Source organism: Megascapheus bottae, chromosome 14, assembly GCF_031878675.1.
Source record: "Megascapheus bottae isolate mThoBot1 chromosome 14, mThoBot2.hap1, whole genome shotgun sequence".
NCBI classification, from domain to species: Eukaryota; Metazoa; Chordata; class Mammalia; order Rodentia; family Geomyidae; genus Megascapheus; species Megascapheus bottae.
This window is the reverse complement of record NC_143522.1, coordinates 27,087,081-27,101,649: the sequence shown is the minus strand read 5'-3', so window position 1 is coordinate 27,101,649 and position 14,569 is coordinate 27,087,081. Positions and strand designations below refer to the sequence as shown.

Below are 14,569 nucleotides of genomic sequence, written 5' to 3'. Positions count from 1 at the left end.
CATACAGACATATATACATCATTATATAATAGCAGAAATAAAATAGAAAAGCAAAGCAGAGTCTGTGCACATCACTGGCAAGGCCAATACACAGTGGAAAACTGCAAGGTACCCATATAAACTATAGGACCAGACTCTAGAAACCCAAGACTCCAGTCAACAGCCTTTCTATGGAGTTGTACAAACAGCTTGGTCAACATCCTAGAAGAAGATGGTTAATCGCAGTATCTGTGTCCTTCTTACTTGCTGAGCTTCTCCAAGTAATCTAAGCTATGTTTAGCCAACATTACAGGGAAGAATTTTTTTTCCCGGTCTTATGGCTTGAACTCTGGGCCTGGGCACTATCCCTGAGATTCTTTTGCTCATAGGTAGCTCTCTACCACTTGAACCACAGAACCACTTTCGGCTTTTTCAGAGAAGCTTATTGGAGATAACAGTCATGCACTTTCCTGCGTGGCCTGGCTTTAGATCATAGCCTCTTGAGAAGCGTGAGCCACTGGTGCCTGGTTGGGTCCAGAGATCTAGCCCAGACTAGTTACACAAATTAGGCCTTCTGCATAACTGCTCATGTTAGTATACAATAAATCTATTGTGTTGAATGTCAGGATTGTTGGGGGGATGAGAGTATTTTTGTTTTGGTGGTACTGGGATTTGCAATTAGGGAAGCCCTCACGCCTGCTAAGCAGCCACAATATTACTTAAAATAGTATTAGTTATTTTTCAAATATGGTATCATGTTTTTTTTTTGCCCAGGCTAAGACCATGATCTTATCTATACTGACACTCACATACAGCTTGTAGGTTAAGATGAGCTGGCCTCTAACTGCAAGCCTCTTCATTTCTGCCTTCCTCTAGTTACTTTATGTAACTGGATTTACAAGCTAAGCCACTGAGATCTGGCTAACACTGTACTTTTTAAAGGCAAGACTTATTCCAAAGTTATGAGATTTAAATGAAACTCTGGCTGTTGAGCTAACCTTATTTCCAAGGGGTACATTCCTAGTTCACTTTAGTTTCCAAATATACAGGGCCAGAAGGACACATGGTTGCAAACAACAGACAAAACTCTGCTTCTCTCCACTGTTGACCAATTCCTATCAATTCTTCCATCAAGAACACCTCTTAGGAACATAGAAATAAACAGTGGACTTATTAAAACTATCTCTTTCCAGAAAAGACTTCAGCCTGCTAACTATACAATATGTACTTTGTACTACAAAAGGAGAAAAGGAACAGTGAGAAAATACAGCTTCCTGTTAACCAGAGGTGGGGAAAGCTATTACAAATTTTTTTAAAAAAAAAACGTAAGTATACTTAGGGGACGAATTCAAAGGTATAACTCCTCAGAACACCCAATATGCTAATATCAAAATGATGCTCAGGTAGTGGAAACAACCTGGGGGACAAGCGAAGGGACAGAACACAATGGAGGGCAGAATGATAAGCAAAACAGTCGATACATTTAATGTACATAATGTGAACACTGAAATACTACTTGAGGGTAGGGATGTGAGAAAGGTATAGGAGAAAACGAAAAGGGTGACACTGACCAAAAAACACTGTACTTATGGAATTGTAGCCCCTTTTTATGCAACTACTTTAAAATAATACCAAAAAAATTCTGAATCTTTATTAACTTTTCACTACAAAATTTAGCCTTGTGTCAGCAGTGAGTATACAAAAAAAAAAAAGTCAAGTAATCAACTGAGCTTCCCAGCGCTGCCACCTTTCTTTTGCTTTAAGAGAAGCTGTATCCAGATGACCCACACAGGACATTTCCAGCTTTAGGAGCCACCAGGACAAATAGAATTCCAAGGTCACATAGCTGGCCGTGGTGGCTCATGCCTGTAATCCTAGCTACTCAGGAGGTTGAGATCTGAGGATCAAAACTCAAAGCCAGCCTGGGCACTAAAGACCGTGAGACTCTTATCTCAATTAATCACTAGGAAAGGGGAAGGGGGGTTGTGACTCAAGAGGTAGGGCAATAGCCTTGAGCAGAAGAGCTCAGGGATAGCACCCAGGCCTAGAGTTCAAGCCCCATGACCCATACACACACACACACATGCATGCACGCATGCACGCACGCGCGCAGCAGCCTGAACTCTGGTTCATCCTAGCTCATCCTAGCATGCAGGCACAAAGACAGGAATTTACAGAGTTGGTGCTTTGAACAAGCTGCTATGTAGAAGAGACTTTGACTTCACAGTCAGCAAACTTTGGGGAAAACACTACAAAATTAGCTATAAATATTCCTGCAGGGGCAGCTGACAGAGCAAAAAGTACATGCTAAGACAGCCTGTGAACAACGGTTCACTGCACACAGGCTCCACTTTGCTTTAGCCTTTGATCTGGCATTCCACACACTTGCAGACCACAAAAATGAATAGGTGCAATGCAGGACAAAACTTGGAAAACAATGCAGATGCAGATGTGGGTATCTCGTTGACATTGTATAATGACATTACCAAGACACCAGCTTTTCCTGATCCAACTCTGTGATACCAATTGCCTGTCAATTACAGACACAAAGCTCTTTTAATAGGTTGCTTCTGATTTTTTTTTTAAAGAGAAAATGTGTTTTCTAGCCTTTTTCTCAGTTTAGAATTATGGGAGATCCAAGGAAATCTACTGAAATTTATAGTTAATAGCAGACTTAATAATGTGAAAAATATTTTTCTTTAACAAAATTTTCTGTCCTGTATAAAACCAATATCCTATTCAGATGACAGCCAAGCAATTCACACATCTGTAACTGAGTACTCAGGAGGCTGGGACAAGAGGATTGAAAGTTTGAGACTAGCTTGGCTACAATAGTGAGACCTTGTCTTAAAAATAAGAAATAAAGAAAAAATAGTCATTTAAGAAAGGAAGCCATGGGGCCGGGAATTTGGCCTAGTGGTAGAGTGCTTGCCTAGCATGCACGAAGACCCGGGTTCGATTCCTCGGTACCACATACATAGAAAAATGTTGGAAGTGGTGCTGAGGCTCAAGTGGTAGAGCTCTAGCCTTGAGAAAGTCCAAGGACAGTGCTCAGGCCCTGAGCTCAAGCCCAGGACTGGCAAAAAAAACAAAAAAAAAAGGAAGCCAGGCTAGGCGTGGTGGCTCACACCTGTAATCCTAGCTACTCAGAAGGTTGAAGATCACGGTTCAAAGCCAGCCCAGCATTAAAGTCCATGAGACTCTTATCTCCAATTAACCACTAGAAAACCTGAATGGCACTGTGACTCAAGGGGTAGGGCGGTAGCCTTGAGTTGAAGAGCTCAGGGACAGCACCTGGGCCCAAAATTCAAGCCCCATGACAGGAAGGAAGGAAGGAAGGAAGGAAGGAAGGAAGGAAGGAAGGAAGGAAGGAAGGAAGGAAGGAAGGAAGGAAGGAAGGAAGGGAAATTAAACTAATTCCTGTAGTATTAAACACTGAAACATTTCTACCATTAACACCAGCATTTCACAATAGAGCGTTCCGAAGATTAATCCCTTAGTTGAACATGCACCCAGTATTTGCTTAAATAGCAAAATAATGTTCAAATGATAGAACCAAGCAACAAAAGACCAACTAATCTGCTCAATCTAAAGAGATCAAATATTACAGCATCAACACAGAAAAACTGAGCTAAGATCAAACCTGAGGCATGACTAAGGGGGAGATGCAGAATGGTGCCTACATCACCAAAATCCCCTGCCAGGTTATTAGCAGTACAAGGTACAATACTAACCAACATACAACTATATACATCCAGTAGAAGCTTATCTAGTTATTTTCTTATGCTCCTCTATACTTTGGCTACACTGTAAAAGAAGTTTGTCCTGACAGGTGATAAATATTTCATTGACAAACAATCTATGACTTTCTTCACTATTAGCATGGGGTAACATGTAAGAAGCCCAATGTAAGAGTTTACCTTTGGCACTGTTTTGGATTTTAGGCCTCCATTTTCCACAGCATTCAGGTCCAGTAGACCATCATCCTTACTTCCTATGGCCTTCAGTCCTTGCAGAAGAATGTCACGTAAGTTCTGATACAGAGGCTTGTCAGTGTAGTTCAGTAGTTTCACTGTTTCCAGGTATTTAGCAATTTCACCTAAAAGAATTAACACCATCATTTTCTAACTGTAATCAAAATCTGATCTATTCCTCCCCCAGTAAGAACATAATTTATGGCTATTGTAAAATGACAATATGTGTATATTTTATCAAAATCTTTTTATTTTCTTGGTCATTTCTCCAAGGAAGTTTTTTCAATTCAGGAACCACCAGATAAGCAAAATAATTTCTAAAACTTTTAGATAGAATGTTAAAAAAAATGTAATTTTGAAGATGAAAGAATATGTACTTAAAATTTAAATATTAAAAATACAAAAAGAACTAATGAAGACTGGGAATCGGATACTACTTTTGTCTTTGTTTTTATTTTCTGCTGGTACTGAGACTTGAGCCTCAGGCCCTTGAACTTCAGCTCTATCCCTTAGTTTTGTCACTTAAGGCTGGTGATCTATCACATGAGGCACAGCTCTACTTCCCACTACTAAGTTTTGAACTCAGGGCCTCACATTTGCCAGCAGGTGTTATACAATCTAAGCAGAACCCTAGCGCTTCTGTTGTTTTTTAAAATGTAGTCTCTCATTGATGCCTTGGGCAGCTTGGATGCTCTCATCGATGCTTCCTGCATAGCTGAGATGACAGGCATCTATCCTCATATGGAGCTTTTTCACTGGTTGAGATGGGGGATCTGGGAAAATCTTTCAAACTTTTCCTGGTCTAGCCTCAAACCACGATCTTCCTGATGTTTGCCTCCCATGTTGTTATGATTATAAGAATGAGCCACCATACTGGGCTTAAAATAAAGATTATTAAAAATAATGAACTGGACAACTGAGGATCACATAGCCATTGAATGGCCCACCTGTGGGAGGTACCTCTTTGAGATGCTCCAGTACAAATGCTACATCTGAGAACCCCAGATCTAATGCATGAAACATATTTTATGTCATCACACTTTTTTCCTCTCTATCAACATCTGTCTTTTCCTACCTGGCTTGTTTTTCTCAGGAAAACATTTCTCCATCAAGCCTGCAATATCTTCTCTGTATCTGTTAAAAAATGAAACAATGACACATGATATCACAGATTATCTAGTAACAGTATGCTAAGTAGTACTGTGTTACATCCCAAATATGATTCCAGATAATTTTCCAAAATAAACAGAACCTGCTCCAAAGAATCTTACTGTTTAACGTCTACTTTCTAATTTCTACATTGATGTCAGTTAAAGCTGTTCTGAGCTGGATATGGAGGTGCATATCAGTAATTCTAGCACTTGGGAGGCTAAGGCAAAAGGATCTCAAGTTCCAGGAAAGCCTGGACTACACAGCAGGACCCTTTTTCAAAACTGAAAAAAATATATACAAAATTTAAAACAAAACAAAACAAAAACTAAACTAACTAAAACTATTTTCCCTAGCATAATTCCCACCCCCCCAAAAAAATTTTAAGATATCCTTTACCTAATTTTGGAATCTCTAACATAGTTTGGATCTTTCAAATTATCCTCCCAAGGAAGATGGCCACTAAGCCACTGGATCATGCAATAACCAAGTATTTCCAAATCACCACGTCGTGAAGGCGCTACAAATACAGAAGAAGATTAAACATACTAAAATCACTTTCAAGGTCCAGGTTCAGGTGTATATAAAGCAGTACAGAAGCAGTCTACTCCAGGCTTTTTCCAGCCTAGTGTCAACTCATGCACTCAAAGGACTGACTGACCATGAGACCTCATTACAACAAACTTATCTCCCATTAACAATCTCCCATTAACAATCATCCAAAATTAATAGTCTGAATTTGAAATTCTAAAGTTTAAAATCTAGGAAGGCAAAATTTTGAAACTATAACACATTTAATATTGTTTTTGGAAACCATAAATTAAAAGTGTAAAACACTCTTAAGAGACCCAGAGAACTGGATGTTTGAGACCCTCAGTAGTATTATGAACAGAAAAAAGAAAGGTTTAATTAGGTAAAGGCTACCTGATATAGAGTTAAAACTGTATAAAAAAGCTACAGATCCAACCAACCTTCAATCATACTGTATTAAAGTTAGTGGAAGTCCTGGACCGGGAGTTTGGCCTAGTGGTTAAAGTGCTTGCCTAGCATGCATGAAGACCTGGGTTCAATTCCTCAGTACCACATACATAGAAAAAAGCCAGAAGTGGTGCTGAGGCTCAAGTGGTAGAGCTCTAACCCTGAGAAAGTCCAAGGACAGTGCTCAGGCCCTGAGCTCAAGCCCAGGACTGGCAAAAAAAAAAAAAAAAAAAAAAAAAGTTAGTGGAAGTCCTAAGTGTAGCTGAATGAACCTGCTCAGTTACATTCAAGAAGCAGGAGTATAGCAGGTGGGAGAGCACCCTGGTTCCACAAAGGTGGGAGAATGACCTCAGCCCCCTATGACACCCCCACTTTGTCTTTTCCATCCTTATCCATCAAGAACCATGTAAGAACTCAGCTGAAAATATTAGCAGTGTTTCTCATTCCAGCCCTGTGGACATACCCACGCCGTTGTGAGCATCAATGCTGGTGAATTCTAGAGTGCCATCGTGACATCTTTTGGGGTCTTCTTTGTATTCTTTATGGACTCCTTCCGGGCAGTAGCGATAAGCAAGGCCGTAATCTACCAAGTATACCTATACATTTCCAGTAATCAAGACAATTTAGAGCCGAAGTCACTGCACACAAGCTACTTTAAAATACAGAACTAAGTATTATTTAAGGTTGATTTCACCTACAAAGGCAAATCACTCCAAATGAGTGAAGTGCAGAATACACACAATAATTTTTTTAAATTATTTCATTTACTTAATGAGATCTAAATCAAAGCCTTGCACATGCTACCTCTACTACCACTCTACAAATGATCTACAAATCCAGTCCAGACATTTTTGTTTTTACTAAAAACATTAAATGACCATGTCACTATATTCTGGATAATATCATTTGATATATACTTTCTTTAGAGAAGTATATAATAAACTTATAATTAACCTTGTGTTGTTAATACTCACAGATCTTACACTTTACTCACAAGGTATAGTAAAAAGTGAACATAAAAGTAAACCATCAATAGATATAGTAATACAAATAATACTCTGTATGAAGACAAGCACACAATATAAGATGCTAACATAATACAGCAATTATCTCCTATTCCTATTTCTTCTGCTGTAAAATGGTTTAATATCAATTTACCACATAAACATACTTGAAAGTTTCAAATAATGATCGGAAGGACTTTTAGGCTGCATATGGTGGTGTCGGCCTAAAATCACAGCTATCTATCAGGTAGAGATAGGAGAACAGCAGGAGGACCAGCCTCGGCAAAAAAGTTAGCAAGACTTAAACCTCAACAAGCAAGATGGTGCCACAGCATACAGCTGTAAGGCCAATTATGCAGAAGGCAGAGATAGAAGGATCAATCCCCTGCCACCAAGGCCAGGCTTGGGCAAAAGCATAGAATCTACCTGAAAGAAAACTAAAAGCAAAAATGACTAGGGATATGGCCCACGATTACCTAGAAAACACAAGGCCCTGAATCCAAACCCCAGTAGAGTACCACCAAAAAGGAGGAAGAAAAAAAAATAACTTTCAGATGAGACTCTTCTCTATATTTAATTTCTTTATTTTTATGCCTGTACTAGAGCTTGAACTCTGGTCCCTAGGCTTCTCACTTGGCTTTTCCTTCCAGGCTGGTGCTCTACCATTTGAGCCATACCTTCACTTCTGGAATTTTGCCTGCTAATTGAAGATAATACTCTGGCCCACTGACTTCATACTGAGAGCCTCACATTTCAGCCTCCTGCACAGCTAAATCACAAGGATGAACCACAAACATCCAGCTTCTTATCTGTATTTAAATGTTACATATCAATAATACTAATTACTTTACAATTAACCTACCTTTGCACAGTGTATCTACGCATCTCTATGGTAGATATATTGGTTCTGATTAGCCTCCAATCTATTTGACTTTCCCCCATTTCCTGTTTCTCATAGCCCCTGTTACACTTATTTGAATGACTGTGTGTATAGGAGACAAGGCAACACTGAATCAAATGTAAGGATGGATCAAAACTAGAAAATAATCCCATCCAAAGTACATGCCTGCAAACTAATGAGGTATACTTCTGTATTATACAAATGCAGACCACTTCAATTAATAGGATGCTACAATTTACCTTCTTACCCATATTTGGTTTGTTAGAGTTTTTTTGTTGTTTTTCTATTGAGATAGTGTCTCATTAAATTGGTGCAGGGCTGCCAAGTGCTAGGAATACAGGTATACACCACCATACCCAACTCTGTTTTTATCAGAAGTACTCAACACATTTAAAAATGCTTTAAAATGCTTAAAAATCTTCCTATTACATACAAGATCAAAGAGTGACCCCACTATGAATGACAACTAAACTTTACAAAACCCATAACAGTCACAAGGAAGTTGTGTAGATCCCTCATGCCAAGTAAACTGACCCAAATGAAGGTCCAGTGTGAGTTTTTCTCCTCTTGAACAATACAAAGTAGAAAGGCATGTAACAAACATTTTAAAATGCAATTTGAATTCCAAACACTAAGAGTATACAAATTTAGACAGCTCAGATATTTCTGTAAACCAACTGATTTGAATAATCAACATGTTAAAGACCAAATTTTCCAAGTAACAGAACACTTATATTTGATGGATTTCTTGAACAAAGGAAATAAAAAAAGTGACAAGGCAGACAGGCAAACATAATTCATTGGTGTACTATGTAATTTTAAGTTTCCACCCCCAAACAGCTATTTGAAATTCATTTTGTATCACAAGCACTTCTTCTGAATATTATTTAGGGCAAAATAGCCAACTTGATAAAGTGCAAGCAAATTGCATCAAAAATGTAGAATGTTAACTAGATAAAAGTGTCAAAAGGAAATATTATTACCGTATCTACTTCATAAAGTAAAACTTCTGCTTGGGTTCAAGAGTTCAGAACAACCACATTTGTTTTCAAACAAATAAATGTTTTAAATAGTAGAAACTAAAGTTATGAAACTACCTGGTCAGGATTCTTGTAGCTCAGAAGAAGATTTGAGGCCTTAATATCTCCATGTACATACTCATGCTCGTGAATATATTCCAGAATTTCCAGCTATGAAAATCACACACAATAAATTAATGCAGTACCTAGCAGTAACCAGCAGAGGACCAAGCTTCAACAGAAAGTTGCCTTCACTGTATTAAAAACAATTGTTTTCAAAAAATAAGGATGTAGCTCACATACAATTCTTAAGCTTAGCTGCAACACAGTTTTCCGAGAAAATCTTCTGGCATTGGCTTCATATATTTTCTGAAGGTCACTTCCAAAGCGATCCATTATCATAAACCTGTAACTGAAGACCAACAAAAAAAAGTCAATGAAGAAAATAAAACTGAAAACACACCAATGTTTCACAGAGTATTCTCCTTTCAAAATGTTTTTTTTCAAATCCAAGTTTAGTAAGATAGTATTCTTTAAAATCAGAACAGGAGGAAAAATATGCACAAGCTTTGATCATTTCTACTAATTAGAAATCAGGAATTCCTATTTCCTCTCCCACCTTTTACTCAGAGGACTTCTTCCAGGTCTGACAGACTGTCTAAAACCCTGACCTACAGTAAGAACAAAATTATCTGAATGGAATGAGAACACTGCACTGGTCCCTCTCCTCAAGTCCATCTGTTTCTTGAAAGCAGCCTCCTCCCTGGGCCGCTCCTCTACTTCCAGGGCACATTTCAGCAGCATCAACTGTCATGAGTCAAGTGGTCAGAGAAGCTCTAACAACTAAATCCAACAAAATGGTTTAAACGAGGAGAAAGGATGGTTAACTCATTAAACACGCAATGGCCAAGATGGAGAAAATAAATATTCTGAAAAACTGCAAAGATTTTTGGTTTTGCCACCAAACAGCTGTCACTTTGGCCAACTCACATTACTTCCTCGGCTGCAATGGTGACAAAAGTAAAATGAAGGTAGGGACTCATCTTTCTAATGTCTCTTCTAATCCTCAAGTTCCAAGACTTGGTCTAGACTGAAAAGCTTTACTGACTTGTAGTAATACTATCTAGCTTTTCCTTTGATCACTTTTATCTTACAGTTTTCCGAATTATAACTTGTCTGATTAATCCTTCCAAGCTATCAATAAACACCAAGATCACACTCAAAATGTGTCAGAATGTCGTCCAACAGGGATGGCATGATGAATCAATCTTCAAGGCATCTTTGGCTAAATGTTTGGAATCAGTATAGCACTGTTCAAAGTGCTTGAACCTTACTCTACCAATCCGAGGAGGTGCTCCTGTCACCTCTGGTTCACAGCAAAAGAAAACTGGCAAGTTTCCTGTCCTCTAGGAAGTGGCAGACCCACACTTTTAATCACTGTACAGAGGTCGTATATCAGGACAACACAAAATCCTACTTACAAGTAATAGGTTTATGACAATAATACAGTAAAATTATTTTAATAGGGAAGAAAGAACCAACTCATTAAAAAATAACAATACAAAATTCAGGATTCTTTACATTTTTGAGTTGGAAGAAATCATGTCTGCGTATTTTTAATAAATACTGTAGACAATCTTACATTTTATCCAAAGTCATACCAAGTTAGTAGTGTGAGAAAAACGCCTTTTCTGGCAAAGTAGTCTGCTTCCTTTCTGTTAATACTGAAAGAATTTTCTGAAGGGTCCCTGCTTGGCCAGGTGGCTTAACCCTTACTGTGGTGGTAACATACATCCCTTTCCTGAAGCAACTTGCATTTTAGTTGTATTCTCTTATTTAAGCCATATCATTTTACACACTGCAAACTGAGCTCTGCCAATCTGAGCAAGGGTAGGGGCCTTGCTCCAGTTAGGGTTAAAAAGGGAGTAGACTCCCCTACTCGGTGTACTTGGGTTCCAGATTTTTGGCTGACGGTACACTCTTCTATACAAGTGAACTTTGCCTTGCCAAGTTCCTTTTGAGTTGGTATCCTTATTCCCATGTAACACCCAAACATCCCGAGCTATTTCTAACAGTGGCAGAATAATGCAATATTCTGCATTCATGCAATATTCACGCAATATTTCTTGTTATCAAGAACTCTGAAAGGAACAGTAAGTTTACTTCCTAGTTTTCCTTTATAACAGGCTTTGAAAGGTTTAGAGATGAGACAGTTAACAAATATTTTTACAAACAAGAGATGTGTGTAATTATAATAACACATACATGTTATTATCCCCTCTGTAATAGTCTAAAAGAGGGTTAAAACACTTATCACTTATTTCAGCATAAGGTCTGTTAATAAACCATATTAAACAGGTCTTTGTTTTTATGCATATAGTACCTTACTCCTCTAAACAATCCTTTAATTTCATGAGGGCTAAATAACAAATACCAACTAAAGCTTCTGCAAATTACAGAGGAATTGTCACCACATTCATCTGGAAAGTCAGCTCTCTCACATCCCCGAGCACTGAGGGAAGTTACTTCTGAGTAACTGCTAATGTGAAACCTTTGATGCATACTATCCTAGAGACCTGGATAAAACAATTCCGGTAACAGGAAAACATAAACTAGATTAACTGATTTTATAGTGGTAACAGCTAACAGGATTTCTAGTGAGGAAGAAGGGATTGGAGAATAGTCTTACTATTTTTTCCCATTTCAAAGATCTTAAAAGATTATTTTAAAAGAGCCTCAACCAAAAAGAAGGCATCAGTACACCATATGCAACTCTAGTGTGTCACATACTCCTTTGAAGAAGACAGCTATAGCAACCTCAATCTGCAGAAACAGGCAGAGGTAAGGGCACCCACAGGTAAGCAGTGACTAAGATTAAGGATGGAGCACATAAGGCTCCCATCAATACCTGCTCCTCCCCCCCCCCACTCCTGCCCCTCTGAGGTATACTGGGACAGTGCCCTCATGAGACTATGTACAATCAGCCTTGACTGTCTCCCTCAGGCTCTGATCACCTCACAATGAACTTATTCTTGCAAAACAATAAGTGACAACGTGATATACATGATACAAGGAGTACTCACACTCTGTGACAGAGGCCTACATCTCAAATAAGATATTGGCTATTAGCTGCATTAGCACTGAAGTATTTCCTAATGGAACAATTTAGTTCAGGCATTCCATCCTCTCCCACACAACCCATGTTTTGCCAGAACAACCACTGTGACCACTTTGCCTCTGAAGTAACTGATTTAACAATTAGCACTGATAAAAGTCAGATCAAGAAAACATTAAGGGTTAGCCAGACACAGGACTCTGGGAAAGTTTTCCCTATTTGCCACTGGGAACTTCGCAAGTGAAGTCTAGAAATTGGGCAGCTACCTTGAGAATATATAAGGAAGACTATATAATAGCAAGGAAAACCAAGATGAAAGCAAGCAAGCAAATCAGGCCAGGTATGATGGCACCCACCTCCTAATCCCAGCAGTCACGGCTAAGATTGGAGGACTGACAGCCTAAGGCCAGCCTGAGCACTCAGAGCAACCCTGCTTCTGTGTCTGGCCAGGGCAAGACAAGGAACCAGGACTCTTGATGACAGCTTAAGATAGCTGAGTCAGTTTTCCTTCACTTGGAACTTAGAGCACTTTAACCAATACACACCTAAAACTAAATCTATTCTTGAAGTCTCAACACCAGCCAGCCCATAAAGTTCCATTCATTCATTCAAATACTTAAATTGTGCCTTAAAATAATAGAGGTTTTCTCCAACTTAGCTACATAAACAACTTTCTTATTTTCTCAAGTCCCAAGACATTTAAGAGTCAAAAGAAAGAAAGTCACACAAGTTAGCACATAGTTATTCTCTAAATGTTTCAAACATGTTTATATTTCCTCCCTAGCTAGATTAAAACTTTCATAAAGATTAGGATTTCGATTCTTTCCATGGGTAGGTTAGGTTATGTGTCCAACATGAAATACCATAGAGAATCCTAATACCCCTCTTTTGTATAAAGGACATGGAGGAAGGTTTCACACACATACACACATACACACACACACAGAGCAGGGCCACTTAGCTTAGGCTTTGGTCTTGTCAGTGGGTTGTAGTCAGGTGATACTGTTCCACAGAAGCCCTCTAGATTAGAGAGGCCTCCCATCCTAACAGAGCATTGATCTGCTGCTATAGGAAGAAGGCAGAGATGGTACCTACTCCTCTATTTCCAACCACATTTAGTCTGCACAACCCAGGTGAAAGGCTATGGATAGGTGGGTGTTAAGTAAATAACTCTGACTACAGAGAGGAAATGTGCGAAGAAGAATGGGGGGGGGGGGGAAATCCCATGCAGTTTTTACCTTTTTCCATTTTTATCATGTAGACCAGATCCCCAATACTTAGGAACACCAAGGTACTTCAGTTTGTGGGTATGAATCCATTTCTGAACTGCAAGTTAAAATGGATACTTGATTTCAATTGCTATATATAAATGATAATTTTTAAAAACATAATAGCAGAATGCAGTTATGAAGATAAGACTTCATCTTTAGTCACAATAAAGAAGAGTGCAGCGTAACAAGAAGTATTTACAATCAAAGCATTTTGTTAATGTACAAAACTATTACCCTGTCTTTAACATTTTTTAAAATAAAAAATATGCAAACAGCATTTCTGGTTGTTATATGTATGTGGAAGTATACATGTGCATACCAGTACTGGGGCTCTGGGTTTATGCACTGTTCCTTAGTTTTTCACTCAAGGCTAGTGTTTTACCACCTGAGCCACAGCTCCACTGAGATTCACAGACTTTCCAGCCTGGCTAGTTTCACATTGAGATCCTCAGGTCTCAGGTCCCCAAGGATTACAGGTATGAGCAATCAGCACCTGGCTCAAAAGGTTTGTTTTTGGGGTTTTTTTTTGCCAGTCCTGGGGACTGAACTCAGGGCCTGATCTCTATCTTTGGGCTTTCCTCAAGGCTAGAGCTCTACCACTTAAGCCTCAGCACCACTTCTGACTTTTCTGTGTATGCGGTACTGAGGAATTGAATCCCAGGTCTTTGTGCATGCTCGGCAAGCACTCTACCACTAGGCCAGCCCCTCAAAATGCATTTTTTAAAGTGTTTTTTTTTGTTGTTGTTTTGTTTTTTTTTAAAGCAAAACCAAAAGCCGGGAACTGGTGGCTCACACCTGTAATCCTAGCTACTCCAGAGGCAGTTCAAAGCCAGTCTGAACAGATAAGTCCCCTTAAGATTTTTACTCCAAATAACCACTCAAAAACTGGAAGCGAGGTTGTGGTTCAAAATCGTAGAGTGCTAGCCTTGAGCAAAAGAGCTCAGGGACAGAGCCGAGAATCTGAGTTCAAGCCCCATAACTGCCCGCCCCCCTCCCAAAAAAAAAACAAAAAAAAACAAACAAACAGAAAAACCAGCTAAGAACTCAGGCCTATAAGCCTAGCTACTCAGAAAGTTGAGATCTGAAGATCCAAGTTTGAAGCCAGATAAACTTAAGAGAACTCTTATCTCCAGTTAACCACAACCAAAATGCTGGAAACTGAACTGTGTCTCAAGTGGT

General features: G+C 39.0%; 1 protein-coding gene across 1 annotated transcript in view; it reads right to left on the bottom strand.

Annotated features, from left to right (window-relative positions):
• Nucleotides 1–14,569, bottom strand: part of Vrk1 (VRK serine/threonine kinase 1) — an 82,038-nt gene that overhangs the window by 21,837 nt on the left and 45,632 nt on the right. The window contains exons 5-11 of the mRNA XM_090344802.1: nucleotides 13,358–13,445; nucleotides 9,308–9,416; nucleotides 9,083–9,175; nucleotides 6,544–6,676; nucleotides 5,502–5,622; nucleotides 5,029–5,087; nucleotides 3,900–4,078 (exon numbers count right to left, since the gene is read on the bottom strand). Coding sequence (XP_090200928.1) covers nucleotides 3,900–4,078; nucleotides 5,029–5,087; nucleotides 5,502–5,622; nucleotides 6,544–6,676; nucleotides 9,083–9,175; nucleotides 9,308–9,416; nucleotides 13,358–13,445 — 782 coding nt within the window. The remainder of the gene's footprint in view (nucleotides 1–3,899; nucleotides 4,079–5,028; nucleotides 5,088–5,501; nucleotides 5,623–6,543; nucleotides 6,677–9,082; nucleotides 9,176–9,307; nucleotides 9,417–13,357; nucleotides 13,446–14,569) is intronic.